Below are 20,253 nucleotides of genomic sequence, written 5' to 3' on the forward strand. Positions count from 1 at the left end.
TTAACAAGCAGGTCTTTAGTAAAAATAATTGCTAATTTTAATTTTGGTGGCTAATAACCATTATACGAGTGTTTTTTTAGTAGGGGCCTATTTTTATTACGAGAGCCGAGCCTCCAGTTTTATAGGGACGGACCTGTCAACCACTTATCTTGAATGCGATGATTTGTACATCTACTTTTGTACATCGTCGGTAAGAGTTTAGGATTGACCCTTAATGCAATCCTATTGTTATATAAAAATCGTCAAAAGCCCCATCATGCGTCCTCACACTAGTCGAAATTCCCTCATACATATACTTGATCGTTATAATGTAAGCATTTATAACCTTTTTCTTCTCCAAGGCTTTCTACAAAATCTCTCTATAGCATGTGATGTGATAATAAAAAATTCATGTATGATATAAAAAATAAGTGTAATCATCACTTATATCAAAGAGAATAGGACAAAATCATCATGGTGACCGTTTCATCACGAACAACAAGGAGCCTGTTTAGTTGCGGTAACTTCATCAGCTATATGAATCTCTTTCCCATTGGAAAGATGATTAATTGGTGTCTCATCCATTTTGGCATCCAAACTTCTCTGGTTTGTTATGTCAAAAATAGTTGTGATCATTTGTAAGAACACTTGCTCAACGTTCAGATTCTTCAGAGCAGAGGTTTCCATAAAACACAACCCTTCTGCCTCTGCAAACCTTTTTGCTTCTTCTTCCTCAACTTCTCTTGATTCACCAAGATCACATTTGTTTCCAACTAGAATAACTACCATCTCTTCGCCGCCAAACTCCCGTAGCTCCACTAACCATCTGCCTACACTCTCATAACTTGATCGCCTCGTTATGTCATACACTAGCAGTGCTCCCAAGGCTCCTCTATAATACGAACTTGTGATAGCTCTAAACCTGCCACACAATTAATTAATTAATCAATATATTTGTTAGAGCAATGGTTTGATGGGCTGAGTATATTGGTTATGGCTAGAACTCGACCGACATGAGTCTAACAAATATTTCATGACGACACATAAAGGACTAAGTATGAGGTCTAATAAATATTTTATACTACTATAGGATTTTGCTCTGAAAATTGAAAATGTAGTTTATAAGAGAGACAATAATAATTCACACCTCTAATAACTCCATGGAATAAACTATGTTTTATATGATTAGATTAGAAATATGTAATTGTTGGCTACCAAAACCTTCACCACCTCACATCCATTTCATGGACCCGCGTTGCCCAATAGTTACGCTATTCATTTAAGATTGCATTACATTACATGATGGAAAAATTAAAAGAGAAAACTTGATTTATACACTTATGCTACCAAGAGTGAATCCTACTCATTTAACATATTCATTAGTCAACTCAGCTGAGAATCATCTGCTTTTCTCATGATGAAAGTGCAAGGAAAAGAAAACTAAAAGATAAAGGAAATTGTACACAAACGCAAAAATAGTGCAATTATTTTTATGGATTGCAAAGAAAAAGCTTTTTTTTTAATAAAAAAATAATAATTTTGAAACATTAACATTCTCCAATTTATTTATTTATAAAAAGAAAGCTTAAAAGTAGTAAGTTGGGAAAAAGGTACAAGAAGCACCCACATCAAAGGAGGAAATTAAGGTGAGGTTCCACTTTCCAATAAAGAGATTAAGCAATTCAGCCTTAAGTTTTTGAAAGAAATAAGCAGTGTTCCAGCACGTAATTCAATTCAATTGGCATTCACTCTTATAAATATAATTGTCAAATTATCATCACGGATTAACTGTGCAGTGCAGTTATAAAAATGCTAAAATATTCTTCTTCCCACCACCCTATCTATCTAATTAACTTAACAAGAAAAAGATGAATATTCATTCTTCCAGGTTACGCAAACCCCACTTTGAAATTCAAACACCATTTGGAAAACAAAACAAAACAAAAGAACAGTATTGATTCCCTCAACAACAACAAACTTAATTATAATTTTATTCAGAAATTATGGATTTCGTTCATCATTGGAACAACCAAGATATTATATATGATCAAAACAACATTAAAAGAACAAATTAAGAGAGAGAGAGACACCTTTCTTGGCCGGCAGTGTCCCATATTTGAGCTTTGATGAGTTTATCTCTGACCTTGATGTTTCTGTAAGCAAATTCAACTCCTATGGTTGGTTTTGAATCCAACCTGAATTCATCTTTTGCAAACCTTGAAAGCAGATTTGATTTCCCAACTCCAGAGTCACCAATCAGCACTGCCTTGAACAAGTAATCACACTCTTCATCAAATATTGCATCCTGATCCATTAATAATATATATATATATATATATATATCTTTCTTTTGAAGATACTCAAATACAATAAGTTCCAAAGACAGTGAGCGAAGAAAGTGAAAATAGGGTGCAAAGGTGATGGTCTTATTTATTTATATAACTAAAAGGAATATGGGGCACTACACATATATAAACAACTAACTCTTTGATAATGATTTTTCGAGGGCATTGAGTGTTTTAATTTACATCGATAAAGACATACATAAATGAATAGAGCCAACCTTCAATTGGAAAAATTGGCATTTTCATGCTTATGTGGCATTCTAGGATTGGCTGTCTTTTCCCTACTATTTATGTGCACACATCAATGAACATAATTGGTTATCAAATTACACTGTTTAGAATCTTAGATTATAGGCGTCTCAAGGTTGATAAAAAAATTAGAAAGGGGTGATGATTCCAAATTATCTTTTCTTTGGAATTAGAATAGACTAATTACATGTGATCATTTATGTTTGTGGTTGGTTGCCAACGTAATGATACAATTAGCAATAAAGATCTAGTTTGTATAAGAGGTGATTATCGGATATGATGATTTGGTCACTGTAGGGTAACAGGAAAAGCAAGTAATTACTTAACAAAAGATATTTCTTTAAAGAAAATTTTGTTTTTTCTCTTTTACTCATTTTTATCATTCATAACCTTTATCCTCTTCTTTTACTCATTTCTTATGTATCATAATATAAATGTGTTTTGATCTATGCCAAGACCCATCCAAACTCAAATTCCATTCTGAATGTCCAATGAAACACGAAGAACGTCCCGCAAAGGGTCATCGACCTCATGATAAATATCATGCGTTGATTTTCTTTTCATGAAGAGATTCACGCGTTTAGCAAGACGTCTTTAATTGACTTTCTCACAATTTCTCCTCAATGGCTCGACTATATAAAAACTTCATTCTCCGAGAACCAAAGTACACATCATATTTACTACCCCTCGGAATCTTGTTGACTCGACTGTTTGAATTCTTATCATTACACCACCCGTTGTCAAAAAGGTCAAACCACCGTACTCGCATGTGCTTTATAAATTATGGTTATTGTTCTAGATCCACACCGGATCATTGACACCGTATGTAGGAACAAAAATCATACTTGAGGGATGGTATGCTCTATAACTCCTTAACCTCGACATTAGATGATATACTTGTACACCAAGAAGTTTACCATTGATTGAAAATCGAGGTTAAAGGTAGTTTATAAACCCTCACTCTTCTCAATCTACCCAAGCACTTGTTAATTAAGGATAAAACGATGAATGCTTACAACAGATGTAAAATGAATAATACCTTGGAAAAGCAACAGATTTAAGATTAGACAATTAGAAGTAGTTTCTATGATCGGGAGAGGGCGTTAAAAGTTACACTCCCATGATCATCATAAGGCCTGGGAGGGAAGAACCCCCCTATTATCAGTGAGCCTCGCCAAAAGGAAGCCTCCAAAAACTAAAGAAAAACTTAAAACATCAATTAAAATAGGGGGAATAAAGGAAGTCATGAAATACCTTAAATGAATAGAGAAGACAACAAAAGATAAGAAAATACAATTGCTTTTTTATTACTTTGAAAAATAAATTAAATCAATAGGAAAATAAATAACCAAACCATATTGGAAGGAAATTAAAAGGTAGGAATGGCATAAACCCTTCGGGGCTACTATCTTTTTTACTTTGTTAAGCAAAGATAAAGAGCTTAAGGGTGTGTTTGATAAAAATAAGTTATAAGCTAACTGATAGCTGAAAAGCTAGCTGATAGCTAATGGCGGATAGTTAGGCATGGCAATGGGGCGGGGTGGGGACGGGTTTTACCTTCCCCGTCCCCATATCCGATTCTCATGTACTTACCCGTTACCCTACTCATATCCAACGGGAATGAGATATTGAATCACATCCCCGTCCCCGACGGGTTTGGATATCCCCACCACATCCCCGTATCGAATAATTTTTTTTAATAAAAAATAGAAGTTTTTTTGCATCCCCAAGAGCAATGTTGTAATACATTATCCAACAATATGTTCACTTTAACATTTGTTAGACGGAATGATTTAGTTGATCCTTTAAATATCAATGGTAGTTTTTATTAACATGATAATTATCAAACAAAATAACATAACATATCAACATAAATTAATTTTTTACATTTGGGACGGGTATGGATATGGGTTCGGGGTGGGTACCTATATACCCATTACCCGTCCCATACCCGTGTTTTGAAATCAGGGAAAACTCATACCCATACTCAAACTCAGTCAAAACGGGGAAAACCCGTCAAATTGGTTTTGGCTCAGACAGGTAACTGCGGGTTTGGGTTTTGTTGCCATGCCTACGGATAGTTGATAACTTATAGCTAAAAAGTTAGCTTATTTAAATTAAAATGTTTGGTAAAATTAGCTGTTGAAGTGATTGATAAATATAAAATGACATAAAAGGACGTTTTTTTTTCTCATAAATTATACATATAATATTTTTTACTTAATGTATTTATTTTTCATTATTTTCATCGACAAAATAATAAATTTACTTTATGACTTCAATTTGACATTTTTTTTTGATGAATTTTGTTTAATTAAAATTGCTTTACTATTTATTGTAAACTAAAATAAAGTGAACAGCAAAAGTATAACGGGTGAGATGACATTAAAAAATAGGTGACAACTAGGATACCCATAAAAGAATGGTGGATAATTTACCCCAACCAATACACATTAGCCACATAAGCACATTTTTAAGTGGTATCCATGAACTATCTTGACCCCACCAATAAATTGCTCATTTTCATTGGTTAGTGGGTAAATTACCCACCATTCTTCAAAGGTAATCTAGAAAAAACCTAAAAAATTTCCCCTAAAAAAAGTGATATAAAGCGTTCACTAAAAGAAAGTGAAATCACCAAAAAAAAAAAAATTGAATTCAAACGTGGTAGACGTGGGTAGTTTTGTTTATTAAAAAAAAAATTAATTTAATAAGGTTAAAATTGGAAGAAAGTATAAAAAGTTATAATCTCAAAAGCTACTTGAAATAGCTTTTCAAAAAACGTTATAAGCTAATGAGAAAAGCTTTTTACCAAACATGTCTCATTCTATCAAAACAAACCTATAAGCTAGTACAAAAAGTTATAAGCTAGCTTTTTTGTGTTATCAAACACAACCTAATTGTTAGAAGAATCAAATAACACCAAATAATTTCTACAGTTTTTTCTTTTAAATAATTACAAAAAAGGCTTAGGGTGTGTTTGGTAAAAATAAGCTATAAGCTAGCTGATAGCTGAAAAACTAGCTTATAGCTGATGGCTGATAACTGGTAGCTTATAGCTGAAAAGCTAACTTATTAAAATTAAAAGTGTTTGGTAAAATTAGCTGTTGAAGTGACTGATAAATATTAAATGACATAAAAGGACATGTTTGTTTAATTTTTGTATAACTCATATATAATTTTTATTATTTAATGTATTTCTTTTTAAATATTTAAATTTATTTAATCTCTAAAATGATAAACATATTTATGAATTTAATTGACATTTTTTATTTAACAAATTTATTTTATAAATTTATTTTAACTAAACTTGCTTCACTATTTATGGTAAATTTTATATAAAATTATTTATTATATGAATTAAGAGTAAGGTAAAAAAAAATTAAACAAGAAAAATTAAAAACTCATATATACTATTGCTGAATGCTAAAACGTGAGCAATTATTTTTGTTTTTTTTATTAAGACGAACATGAGCGGTTACATTAGAAAGTGGTTAGTTTTTTTAATTAAAAACAATAAAATAAAATGAACAAAAGGTTAAAATTGGAAGAAAATATAAAAAGCTAAAAGTTAAAAGCTCAAAAGCTACTTGAAATAGCTTTTCAAAAAACGCTATAAGCTAATGAAAAAAGCTTTTTACCAAACACATCTCATTCTATCAAGACAAGCTTATAAGCTTGTTCAACAAGCTATAAGCTAGCTTTTTTGTGTTACCAAACACAGCCTTAAAAGAAGTTATTATGAATAGCTTCTCATAAAAATCATTTATGAGATATTTGTTTTTAAAAAATTTATTGTTTTAATTTACAATGAATGAATTTGAAATAACTTTTACTATTTTTGAGTAATTTTTTCAGAACAAATGAGCCCAAGAGCAGGGACGACATTAATGCTTCATGATTTCGTCTCTCCGACTTTTTTCAAATCGTTGCACAACCTCTGAAAGTCATCGCTATTGCGGATTCATTTCCGCCCAAATTCAGATACCTCCTACAAATACATGATGATATGAATCAATTGTATAAGGGAGGGATGCAATACAAACCCCTAATGTGACTATCGGTTGCATCGTTTACTCATACTCACATTTATATTTAATGCCTGTTATCAATTATTCTCCTTTCTCACAATAACAAAGTATTCTCACTTGAGTCGAGATTTATTTATAACATTGTTGCTTCTCTGACTATCCCCAATTTATTAGTTTGCTTGTCAATGGGAGATAAATATGTCTCGGTGAAACTTGCCTCATGTAATTATGAAATTTTTATCAATTAGAACATGTGTCGTATTTAAATATATTCAGAGCATATGATCGTGGATCTAGTCTATATTATTGAACTTTATGGATGATAAACTAAATCACTACATTCAAAAGAGAAATGATATTTGTACGACCAATTTGCAACAACTTTTTGATAATTTTCTATCTCATACTCACATCATATTTTTATTCTCTTCCTATTATTTTTTACCAATAAAAATAGAGGAAATGGAAGTTGTCTTGAGAAGAGGAGAGATGGAGGTCAAGCAACAAGACTAGATCACCCATGAAAGACGAAGAGAGGATGAGGTAAACAGGGGAAACACTCTCCTCTCGTAGGAGGACAAACAAACCTAGCCGGAGGCTGAGCGGCACTAGGGAGAGGCTAACCCTAGCAAAGCTAAGTTAGGAAGGGGCGAATGGAAATTCTAGAGAGAAGGGAGAGAACCTCTCTCTAGATGTAGAACCCACCCTACACCGCATGATTATTCTCACCAACTGCAACTAAATTTGTCTTCACGTTTCAGCAAGTACTACTCATGAACATTCTTTAATCTTCTACCAAAGGTCCAAATGAAATTCATTTTTGTTCATCCATTACAATCTTAAATACTATTTTTTATACTCAATGAACAACAATTTTCTCTAACAGGTTTGTGTAATTAAGTTTTTGTTCTCCATTGTAAAAACAAACCTATTTTTATGTGTGTTATTTTTTGAAGTGAAAACAACAATTTTCATTATATGACCATGCTCGTTAACAGTAATTGGACCTAATTATACACCCCAATACCCACGTTCTAATGAAGAGAACATAACCCTAGTTAACTTTTTCCTTTCGTCCAAAAAAAAAGAATAGGTTTTTTAGTAGTGACAATAATTGGACCTAATTAAAAACCCCAATACCCACATCTTAATGAAGAGAAACTAGAACGCCGACCCGTGCGCCGCACGGGTCTTATGAGCCGGAATAAATTGATACACAATAAAATAAAGAGTTAATAAGTTTTTAGTCCCTATAAATATATCAAATTTCATTTTTAGTCATAAATATTTTTGACAGATTTTGGTCTCTGTTAAATTAAAATTTGTTTAATTATGCTTAAAATTTTAAAATTTTTAATGTTTTTTTATATACTTGTTTAAAACATTATAAAATGTTCCTCCACAATAATTTCAAATAAAATTTTATTTTTAGATCCAAATTTTCGTTAGAATTAAATGTAATTTTTGGCGTTTAAAAAAAATATATTTAATTCATTACATGATAAAAAATTCTAATTTTTTGTAAAAGAAATTATTATAATGTTCTTAACATGTCTATTAAAAATCATTTTAAAATATAAAAGTTTAAGTATAATTATACAAATTTTAATTTAACAGGGACCAACATACTTTTAGTCCTTGTAAAATTAAAATTTGTTTAATTGTACTTAAACTTTTAAATTTTTACATACTTGTTTAGAACATTATACAAAGTTCCTCCGCAAAAAAGTAGGTCAAAATTTCATCATTAGATACAAACTTTCATTAATATAATCTTGAAAATTTGACTTTTAAAAAAATTTATATTTAATTCATTACATGTTAAAAAATCCATCTTTTTAACTGAAATCACACTACATTTTTTGAAATAATACAATGTTCATGTTATTGTTTTATACACTTCCATCAAAAACAAAGCAATTTGTCGCATGCTTCTCCAATCCCCTGATAACAATAGCTTGGAAAAACTAATATAAAATGATAACATAATTATAAGGAATTATTTAAAATAATGTATTGATATCATTTGAGATCATGTTCTTTCTTTTTGAATAGCAGTTGCAAGTATATTTTGTCATTGATTGAATAAAAACTATGATATCTGTAGGTGCACATAAATATATTTTTTTCCCCAAAAAGCATAGATGCCAATGAGTACTCAATTAAAGACATCACAACTAATTATACAAAGACAACAAAGGTTTAAAAGATGAATTTGACAGAGGCAAGGATTATCACTCATTTACAACATCTTATTATAAACATCTTCTCATCAATTTTCTTTTGGAAATCATACATAAAACATACACCTTTTGACGTTACATTAGTATCATCATCATCTTGATTGGTACCAATGTTTTCAAACCTATCACACTTTTAAAAAATAACTTAATGCAGTTACAATATTGTAAACAAAATCATCCTAACATGCACCTCAAGGACATTTAGAATCTTATCAAAGCTTCCATTTAATTTGCAATGTAAAATCCTTGCATTGTAAAATCCAGATGAATTGTATAAAAGATTGAACATAGTCCCGCATTTTACATGCTACTATCAACTAAAACATTAGGTATCGTCTCAAATTTTAGCCATATCTTCATCTCACAATCTTCCAAACCTGCATGAGGTAAGATTGAACATGAAACCACAATTCAACAAACAAAAAGCAAGGCTGCTTATTAGAATAGAATCAAAATAACAGAAAAGGATTGTAAAACAAAGATGAAGATGATAGGGAGCTAGTGAGACTAAACAAAGAAATATTAGGATGCTTGTGAACATAAAAATACTAATGCTACGGGAAAAACATATATATGGCAGCAAAATGACATTGGTGTTGCTCTCTGATGCATTTTCATAGTCCAAAGATGCAAAAGAATTGAGTCATTAATAGATTTTTTGTATAAGTGACTTAATAATGAATGCTAAAAATGTGAATCAATTAATATTGACCAATCATTTTCCATGTCAATGTGTTTTTATAAAATTATTTTAGGGTGATACTATGACAGTGACTCCTCCCTCCCTCCAACAAAGATTTTCTGAATAAGATTGTAGACCACAACAAAGCTATAAATAGAATATATAAGCTTACTCAGATGCAAAGTAAAATAACAAAATATGTTTCTTACACTATACATCAAACTTCCTAGAACACCCTTTTAGAGAGAAATTTTTTTGAGGTGGCTTGAAAAAATGAATTCGCAAAGTAAATATAGATTTCTAACACACCAGAAAAGTCTTCAATCAATTTCACATGTGTCAACATAGAATAAACTTATCGAAATAAAGACCAATGACATTGAAAAATTTTAGCGGCTAAAAAAGGCCTAAAGGAGTATGGTCAATGACATTCAAAAGTTTCAAATGATTGCTTTAGTCTAAAAAAGACTCCTTAAATTCTAATGCAAGTTGAAAGGAAAATTACTTCATGAATGAATTTTCATATACTTTAATTTGTTTTAATCTTATAGCTAATTAGATATACATTAAACTGTAAAGAACAATGAAAAATATTTCACTCCTAATCACCAAAACAGAAACTATGTCTATAATATACAAACATGCATGCATATGCATAAGAAAAAGCAAAACAATCATGCAATACATTTCAACTCAAATCCATGTCCTCTGAACTCTCACATTGTGCCAAAATACTTTGATGGTTACTCTGATATTACTGCATTCATGCATTAGATTCTCTCCTTACAACAAATACCCTCCTTATAACCAAGTTTTTTCAATGGCATCAAAATCAGACATTGATAATTTATGACCATGTTGCTGAGTTCAAATTAACCAAAAGCTAATCAATATCGAACTATTGGAAAGGTGAAACCTGCAAAGATGACCAAAAACATGATCACCTAGTCCAGTCCCGCATGCCGCAAAACATCTTGAAATTGCGACATTTACGGATCGCCTCAAGATTTTTGTTTGTAAAAAATTATAATTATTCAAAGATAAGCAAATCCAACACGGTCAAGTACTATAATTAAATAAGAGAAACATAGTGATAGATATATAAACCAGGGAAAGTAAACAATGCAATCTTTTGACTAAAAACGATTCATTATAGTAACACATAAACTCTTGTACATCCAACTTCACGTACCTAGCTCCTCTGTCCAAAGTGACCAATGTCAATAGTTTTGCACTAAACATCTCATACCCACATACTCATACACTTCCTTGTTTGTTTTCAAACCTGCAAATAGGCAGTATTATTCATTATAATGTCATGCTATTTGGTTGTGATGAGTAAAAGAAACAAAGTTAATGCAGTACAACTGAAGATCTTAAAAATTCATTTAGTCAGTTACAAATGACTACTGACGTCACCACTAAATAACGATCAGTATTTCGAAAAAAGAAGAAAAAAAAATTCTAAATTGCGGCATTCTTGAATCTCGACCATAATTAGTCCTTTATTTCATAACAGTATGATTAATGAGAACTCTATTCAACTACATTATTGCTATCAAACAACAAACAATAAACAGGAAAAAACAAACAATACACAGGAAAAAAACTCTCACAGGCAGCAATGTTTATATATGAAGCAACCTATTATTTGTCCTTCGATTCAGATTTGAACAACATACATTGAAGATACCAAAACAAATCCAAACAAAGTTCTTGAATCACAATTAAAAAAGATGTCAAATAAAAATTCTTACATGGATATCCGTTAAGGAACCAATGAACCTTGCATCCCTAATCCTTTGCACCACATTCCATCAGCATCATCGATCCATCCGATAATATGATGACTACATCAGAAGAATGCAATTTAATTAGGAATCAAACCTTTAAAAAATAAATGACTTGTAAGAACAAACAAATATAAATAGAAAAACATTAAGGAATAAATAATGTCATCCCTTAAAGTCATATCATTATTTGTTGCTGCCTACCACCAGGATGTATACAATCAATGTTAGGAAAATAAACTTCATATACTGCTCGCAAATAATTGATGCTTAATTTAGGTGTTTGTGTCACAAATAATTGATTCACAAACCTAAAGTTATAGAGGATAACCTGATAAGCTCCAAACCATAGTGAAGAAGTTATGCAAATCATTCTCCAGTATAAGCTCCATGATTTTGGTTTGAAGCAAACAAACCAAAATCATGGATTCCATTTGGCATGCTCAATGAAAACTGAAATTTACATAACAACAAATCAGTACCTTCTATTTTAACATAGTAACAATAACAATATCTCAAACCAAGACATAATCAATGTCAACAAATCAGTAGCTAAATATCCTGTTGTGACTTTTGAAGAGACGGACATTAAGCAAACAAAAATTGTAAGTCATAGTCTAGATTGGTGCTTATTTTGAACAACATAAACAATATTTCTATCAATCTATCCATCAAATTCCACAATTTGACTCAATGTCTCAATCACACCTAAAAAGAACCTAAAATAAGGGAGGTAAAGATAAAAAGGAACCACATAATTGGAAGCAAAACAGAATAAAAATATGAAAAAGAAAAGAAAACTATAAGCAGCAATATTGGAGAATGATTTGTGAAATATTTACAGCATTAGAGAGAAAAACGGAAGTACCTGATTGGAAGCAAAGTTGAAATCAAATCAAAATTGAAATTGAATCTCCAAAACCGTGAATTAACTTCAAAACCACAAAGTCATATCACGCTCATCGATCTGGCACACGGAGAAGAACAAATGAAGCTTCTGGCGCAGAAGGTGCCGGTAGATTCGATGACGGCGAGGGTGAAGACGTAACGGAGGGAATAGGTGAAGGGGAGTGATGAGATGGGAAAGTCGATGGTGACATTTTGGGGTAAATGAGAGGAAGGAGGAGATAGAAAAGGGTTCGGTGTTCTTTTTTTTTCTGAGGGTTCGGTGTTCTCTTACATGGGAAAGTTCTTGAAGTGAGTGAGAAAGAGATAGCATGGTTCACTGCCATATATGTGTTGGAAACTTGGAATAACAAAAGAGATTTTGGAAATAACAAATAGCAATAATGACCGGAGTTGCAAGTGCCATAAATAATAATCAACAGCTGAGATGTGTTTTTGATTGAAATCAATGGCCAAAATTAATTGGAGGGAAAATATTAGGTTAAGAATTAGGGTTACTAATAGCTTGACCAGACAAACTTTAGTAAGAAAGATAACCTAGTTACATTTTTCCTTTCGTCCATAAATAATGAATTCAATAAGTTTCTTAGTAGTGAAAGTGTTCAAAAACAAGGTCACCCAACAACAACAAAAGTCAGATCTAAATCCAAACTGACTCGTTGCAGCATCGGTGTTTTTTTGCATTCTCTAATTACTTACTTTATTTTGGGTTTTGTTTTTTGTTCTGTTGGTTTGTTTTATTGTTTTGTTGTTAAGTTCGGAGAAAACACTAAAATCTTGGCCATTAAACTTCGCTCCAAGTGACTATATCCATACAAGATCAGCATCCACAAATTTTCACGATTTTTTTGAAGTAAATGTTAACTTGTGTCCCTAAAGACACATGTTAATGAACTCATTATAGAAATATACGTATTAAAAGTCGTGCATTCAACTTTTTAATAATTAACTTTTTTTTTCTAATGTAAAGTTGTTCTTTTTGGGTTGCTTAAACTTTTTAATAATTAACTTTTTTTTTTTCTAATGTAAAGTTGTTCTTTTTGGGTTGCTTAACATGCGCCCTTAAGATACAAATTAGCAAGAACTTTCTTTTAAAAGTATCAAGAAAACATAGTTAGAGATTTGGGTAAATAGGAAGGAATTTATGAGTTTTTTTTACTAGGTTGTTGTGGGTGCTAGTGTTTATTGTGAATGAGGAGCGGGACCAACTTATAGATGTTGAACAACATATAAGTGATATAACTCATATATTAATGACTTAAGGTTTAAGGTGAAGATGTGGTGTCAAACTCACTTGTGTGGTTTCTTTTAATCTAACGTGATGATCAAACTCAATATAGGATCCCCCAAAACTCACAACATTAAGAAAGGAGCATAAACATCTTGCAATGAAACCATCACAAACGAACTTTTTTAAACATATTACATCTTCCTTTGATCTTATTTAACTATATCACATAATTATGGATACAAAGAGTTGCAAATCTGAATAAGAGGAATAAATGTGTCAAGTGTGAGTTAAAAATTTATATTGGATCGAAGGGTAGGTTTTGGACAACATATAAGCGAGATGAAAGGATATCAATTTCACTTGTGTATCGTCTCTTAGTCTAATGTGGCGATAAAGCTCAAGGTAGGATCCCCTAGAAGTCCCGAAATTTAGATGAATTGTTTTGTTAGCTTTTAGATCTCATTTATTTAATTTTTGTATTTTTAATTTTAGTTATTGGAAATCATTCGTTTTCATGCTATTATTTTATTCAACCTCCCTTATTTTAAATTCCTTTACTTTTGGTCTTTGGTAGAACTTTACAGTGGAAAAATGCACATGTGTTTTGTTAAGTTGACAAAATACATGCTTATTTAAAATTTTAAATTGGTGTTGCAATTTTTTAATTGAGTCTAATTTGTGGTATATTAATTATTCCAAATTCTTCAACAAACTCACAAAATTACCTGCAACGAACAATATTTCATATACTCTCACGGTCAAAGCACCCACTCTTTAGTTTTTTCCTAACCATTTCTCTCAAGTTAAAATATCTTTTTCATCTTATTTTTTTTTCTGGTTTAATTTCTTTATACTCATGAATGAGAGGAATAGAAACATCACTTCATAAAATCACTCTCGAGGTATCTTTTTTTATCATGTTGTGACTCAATATGACTTTATTTGGTTATGTTACCAGATTACAGATGTAGGGAGTCTCACATTTAAGAGAGAAGTTAATTTGTCATATATGAGTGAGTAGGTGGTAAGAAAAATATAAGTGAGATGACTCATATACATAATGCTTTAAGGTTTTAAATGAACATGTGGTGTTTTTTTTTTTTTGACAAAAAATGAACATGTGGTGTTCTTTTCTCTTTTATGGGTTCTCTTAACGTAATGTGATTGTTCAACTCAGTTTATACTCCCCTGAAAGTAACAACATTATGATAAACTATTTTGTTAATTTTAGTCTTTTAGATATCCTTTGTTTAATATTTTTATATAAAATTTTTGTTTTTGGATGACATTCAGTTTTATGCTATTTTTTAGTCAATCTTTATTATTTTATAGATTATAAAATTGTAGACGCGTTATGCTGAGTTGAAAAAATAAATGTTGAATGCTAGTAACACTCACTTTTGCACACACTCTCTTTAGCACTCACTATTTTATTGGATAAAATCAATGTATGTCTCACCACTTTATGCGAGTTCTATTTCCAAAGTGTAGATCTGCAATGATTTAAATCAATAAGAGAGGGGGTATAGGAGAGAGTATTCAAAAGAGAGTGTTGATAGCACTATTCTATTAGACATTTTAAGTGCATATGTGGGGTCAGTCTCACTTGTGTGATTGCTATTAACATAATATAATATTTCGACCAATTGTAGGCTTCCTTTGTAGATCCAACATTTTGATGAACTATTTTGTCAGTGTTTGGATGTCATTTGCTATTTTTTGTAGAGTTAATTAACTAAAATGTCTCTATAAATATCAAGAATTTCATTTTTAATTCCTACCAAAATAAATCGCACATTTTGGTCCTTGTAAAATTTTTCCGTCAGCATTTTTAGTCACTATAAAATTTTCCGTCAACAATTTTGGTCCATAAAAAGTTCAAAGTAAAATGTTACAACGATTAAAAATGTGATTTATTTCTACGGACTAAAAAAAATCATATTTATATGGAATATTTATTTAATTAACCTTTTTTTTCTGTAAAACTTTGTTGTTGGATGTCATTACCTTTCATTATATTTTTGTATTCGGCCTCTACTATTTCTAATTCCTTTACGTCTAGTCTTTCGGGGTGTGACAATGGAAAATACAAATGAGTTATGATGACTTTACAAAATACATGTTTATTAGATATTTTAAAATGATGTGATGTTTTTTTTAACGAAGTCATACTTTTTGGTAATAATAATCCAAAAATATTCAACTTCTTCAACAAAACCATATAATTATCGATAACTCAGACTATTATATACTCTCACCGATAAAACATAGTACATATTTTCCTCTTATTGTTTCTCTTATGTTCAAATTATTTTTTATCTTCTTTCCTTTTCTAATTTATTTTATAACTTCTCATGAACTAAAAGAAAATAAACCTCCATCCATTAAATCACCATCAACCAACCTTTTTTACTATGAAATGAATTCATCTGATTTTATTTGGCTATGTTACTAAATCACTAACGCGGAGAGTCTGACACGTAAATTAATAGATGTTAATATGTGTTATATCAGTTAAAGTTCTAGATTTGATGCAATATTAGAGAGTGGAAAATATATAAGTGAGGCGACCTTTATATCAAATGCCTTTAGAATTTTGATGAAGTTGTGATGTTAATCTCACTTGTCTAGTTTCTCTTAGTCTAATATGGTTATTTGGCTATGTTGTGCTTCCTTCTGGCCTTATTTGGCTATGTCTCTATATCATAGCCGCAGAGAGTCTCACACTTAAGGGAGAGATTTTAATATGTCAAGTGTGAGTTAAAGTTCTACGTTGAATGCAAAAGTATGTGTTGAACAAAATATAAATGAGATGACTCATATATCTGATGACTTAAGGTTTTGGTTCAACATGTAGTGTCATTTTTTCAATTCCTTAAAAAAAATCATAAAGTTACCAGCAACTTTTTGAAAATAAGTTTTACGGAGTGATGCCAATCAGCAAGAATAATTAAACCATTAAATTTTTTTAAGTAAAAAATCTAGATGAAAGATGTTTTAGGTAAAAGGGATATTTCGTTTTCCATGATTAATTTGAAATAAAAATCCATTTTTTGGTTCATTGCAATTTTTCAACTCTAAGGATTTAGTCTAGTAGTAAAAGAACAAACCTTGAATATAGAGATTCTGAGTTTCAAGCTCTGCTAGTATCTTAAAGATATGCAAATATAAATATATTTGTGAGAGCTCTTTTATCTCTAAGGTCTTCCCCACATTGCGCAAAATCATCACTCTTTTATCTCTAGAATATTTTTCAAAGAATAAGTGGAATGTCTAGAGTACATTATGCAATATCTCTAACAACTCAAGACAATATAATAATCATTTACTAAATGGTTTTAAATTTTTGAAAATAGGTGCATCTAATGTCTTATTAAGTAATCATTCATTATTTATTTTTTTTAAAGAAGTAGTCATTCATTATTGTTTTATGGTTTTAAAGAACCATATTCAATTACCTACCTGAATTTAAGGAATCAAGCAAGGATCACTCTTAACAATCCATTATAATATTGTTTTATGGTTTTTAAAGATTTCTTTGAAAAAAAAATCATTTAGAATACGACGAACAAACTTTAATTTTTCATAAAAAGATTGAGGTTTTTCAACGACTACTATCGGAATCTACAATTTATAATTTAAACAAAATTGTGTTTTTTTTATTATAAAATATTTTGGTGAGTTAGACTCTGGAGAACACATCAAGGTCAGGACATGTCATATGACTCAATGAACACTTACCTAGAGATTATCACGCTAGTAGCGGGGATTGAATCCACGCCCATAAGATTAAGTCAACTCATTATTAGTTGAGTCAACCTTGATTAGGAATGCTATTATTAGTACTAATAGCAAAAATAGTGAATCAAAAGATGTTACCATATAATGATCTCATTTAAATAATATTTCTTTTCATCTAACCCAATAAATGAGACATTTAATAGAATTATTTTAATTTAAATGACCACATTAATTTAAAATGAAAAAAATCACAAAAAAAGAAAATATTAAATATGTTAAATTATTCAAATTAAAGTATGTGAAATAGATATTTGTTTTTTTTTTTGAAAATTTAACGATAATTGTTTCAAATACATGAAATATTCCCAATAAACAATTTTTTTTTTGTTTATTTAAAAAAAATTAAAATATTCAATAATTTTTTCTAAGTAATCTCAATTATTTGAATTTCGATAGCACATCATTCTTTCTTTGCAACACAATTTAATTTTTTATTTCGTTTAATTAATGGCTACAATTAAGGATGTTATTTAAAGAACATTTTCATTTTTTGGTTGACCTCTTTAAAAAAAATGTTTGGCCTATTAAACAACACAGTTTAATATTTATAGGATCAACTCAATTAAAATGACGCATAAAATATAATTATTATAAATAATAAAAATATAATATTTCAAAATTAAAGACAAATTTTTTTGTTTGTAAATTAAATAGTACCTCAAAAGAAATGAAGGTAAAACATTAATAAAAAAAAAAGTTAAAAGATTCAAATAATTTAGTTTTTTTACACGGATAGAAAATTTGAACTTTTTGAATGTTAAATATCTTGCATTTATTTGATATAATATACTTCAATATTTGTTTGTTTTCATCTTTTTTTGGTTTAGTTGTTTCCTTTAATTAAGGGTTATAATTAATGCTATTATTTAATTTGTTTTCTTTTTCCTTCTCATCCATCAAATGAGGTCTTTTCATTCTAAGTAATTAAATGAGACATTTTAACCTTTATGAAATCGTTATAATTTAAATTAAATGACATATTAATTACTCTTAAATTGATTTATCATTATTATCCTTAATAAAATAAAAGGAAAAAAAGAATATTTATGAACTATATAAAATTATTAAGTATACAGATATATGAAACTTTCGTGTTAATATAATTCATTTTGGCTTGTTAATAATATCAAATACGTGAAACTTAGAAAGAAAAAAGGAAAACAAAAAGAAAAAAGACACGACATTGAGACAAAAGATTGAAAAGAATACAATTTTTTATTGAAATTGTGCGTGGAATTGCTTGCAAATGGATGTTATTTATAATACAGTGTAGATAGCAAAATTAACAATATTTTTAGTAGTCCCTGAAAAAATTATTTAATAGTAACTATCTAATTGACAAATCAAAGGAGAAAAAAAGTCATATATTGATTGTCAAATAAATGAGATGAAATGACACTTAAAGGATTATGTCCTATATTGTCAAAAAAATAAAAAAAATAAACCATGATTATTGATCAATGGTAGATTGAAGCTTTTGATACATTATATTGAAGAAACTATGTTAAGTGAAAATCCGTCATAGTAAAACATGATGAAGTTAAGATGTCTTCTTATAAGAACAGGTTTGTCCAAATTAGATTTTTTTTTGTCCAAATTAGATGATGTGAAGCAATTGTATGCAACCTTTAGAATGATGTTTAACATGTCCGAAGATGTGTTTAAAAGCATCAATTAGGATTTATCAAATAAGAGCTCATGTGTGATATATCATTTGTGCAAGACAAAAGTTCATAAAATAAATATAGATAAAGACTAAATCAATTTATTGAGATTGGTTTTTCGACATATCAATTCATTAAAAATATTCAATCAACCTAAGGTATCTAAACTCTAACATCTTGATTCTATATCAAATACAAAACGTTGTCTTGACTAAAAATTATATTGTTGATGTTGAACGTCTTGAAGTCGTAGAATGTAGACACATGCTCTCCAGTTTCCAATGAGAAAGTAGCATCAACAATTAACAATTAGATACAACTAAAAAAGAAAATCAACCCTATAATCTACAACCAAATGATTAAACTTCTATGCTTTGAAAACACATAAAATACTTGTTATTACAAAAAAAAAATTATGGGGGAGAGACACATGAAAATAATGAAAAACAAATTGTCTATATATAGGAAAAAAATCAAGGCATGATCAATTTTGATTGGTTGATGAAAACTAAATGAGTCATGGTTCATCTTGATCGGCTAATAAAAAAATGAATGAGTCATAATTCAATTTGATTGGATGATAAGAAAGCATTAAATGAGATGAAGATTGTGAAGATACCACATATACTCTTCAAAAAATATTAAGGCAAATGTTTATAATAGAGATAGGTCCCACTACTAAGTATCCCAGTTTAAAGTACTTAAAATATTAGTACTTCTTTTGCAAGTGAGACCAACTAGTACATGTTTTATTACTTCTTTTAAACGTGGGACCCGTTAGTTGCAGGAGAGAGGGTCCTTATATAGTTGTACATTGCTTAAGAGGGACTCATTTTTTTCTTCCTCCAATGCAAAGTCCTTAACGGGGAGTGTACCTTGTTAAGTAAGAACCTTCCATTTGAGATACTCTTAGAGCATCCACATCCATGCTGCCCATATGAGTGGTATAAGCGGGTCCCATTGACTAAATTATGTTATTTCACATTTTTCTATTATTTAAACCACTTAAATACATTTTTTAAATATCCATACTACTCTCTAAAACTCTAAAATCGGTCCCATAAAACCCCATAATATACATCACAATTGTATTTTATATAAATATACAACACCCTTTCACATCATAATTTTATTTTATAATAGTTTTTAAATTCAACAATGTATAAACCACAGTAGCATTGCATTGGAACGGTTGCCATGCCAAATTGTGAAATATCCTCACTTGTCTAACAAAGTGGCATATGGAAAAGCAAAAACACTCAAAATTTCAACGGATAATGGTGCTCTTAGTTGTTCACAAGAGAGAGTCTTTATATAATTATTTGTTGTCTA

General features: G+C 29.9%; 1 protein-coding gene and 1 long non-coding RNA gene across 2 annotated transcripts; both read right to left on the minus strand.

Annotated features, from left to right (window-relative positions):
* Window positions 1–299: 299 nt before the first annotated feature.
* LOC11412398 (ras-related protein RABA6b) lies at window positions 300–2,391 on the minus strand. The gene is made up of 2 exons (XM_024773240.2): window positions 2,070–2,391; window positions 300–901 (listed from the first exon to the last, which is right to left on the minus strand). The coding sequence occupies exons 1-2, from the start codon at window positions 2,291–2,293 to the stop codon at window positions 469–471; spliced, it is 657 nt and encodes a 218-aa protein (XP_024629008.1). The 5' UTR covers window positions 2,294–2,391; the 3' UTR covers window positions 300–468.
* A 6,414-nt stretch (window positions 2,392–8,805) lies between these two features.
* LOC112417471 (uncharacterized) lies at window positions 8,806–12,599 on the minus strand. The gene is made up of 5 exons (XR_003007950.2): window positions 12,188–12,599; window positions 11,651–11,772; window positions 11,287–11,379; window positions 10,722–10,814; window positions 8,806–9,224 (listed from the first exon to the last, which is right to left on the minus strand). It is a non-coding gene; the product is annotated as an uncharacterized lncRNA (long non-coding RNA).
* Between the last annotated feature and the right edge of the window lie 7,654 nt (window positions 12,600–20,253).

Source organism: Medicago truncatula, chromosome 8 (genome assembly GCF_003473485.1).
Source record: "Medicago truncatula cultivar Jemalong A17 chromosome 8, MtrunA17r5.0-ANR, whole genome shotgun sequence".
Taxonomy (NCBI): domain Eukaryota; kingdom Viridiplantae; phylum Streptophyta; class Magnoliopsida; order Fabales; family Fabaceae; genus Medicago; species Medicago truncatula.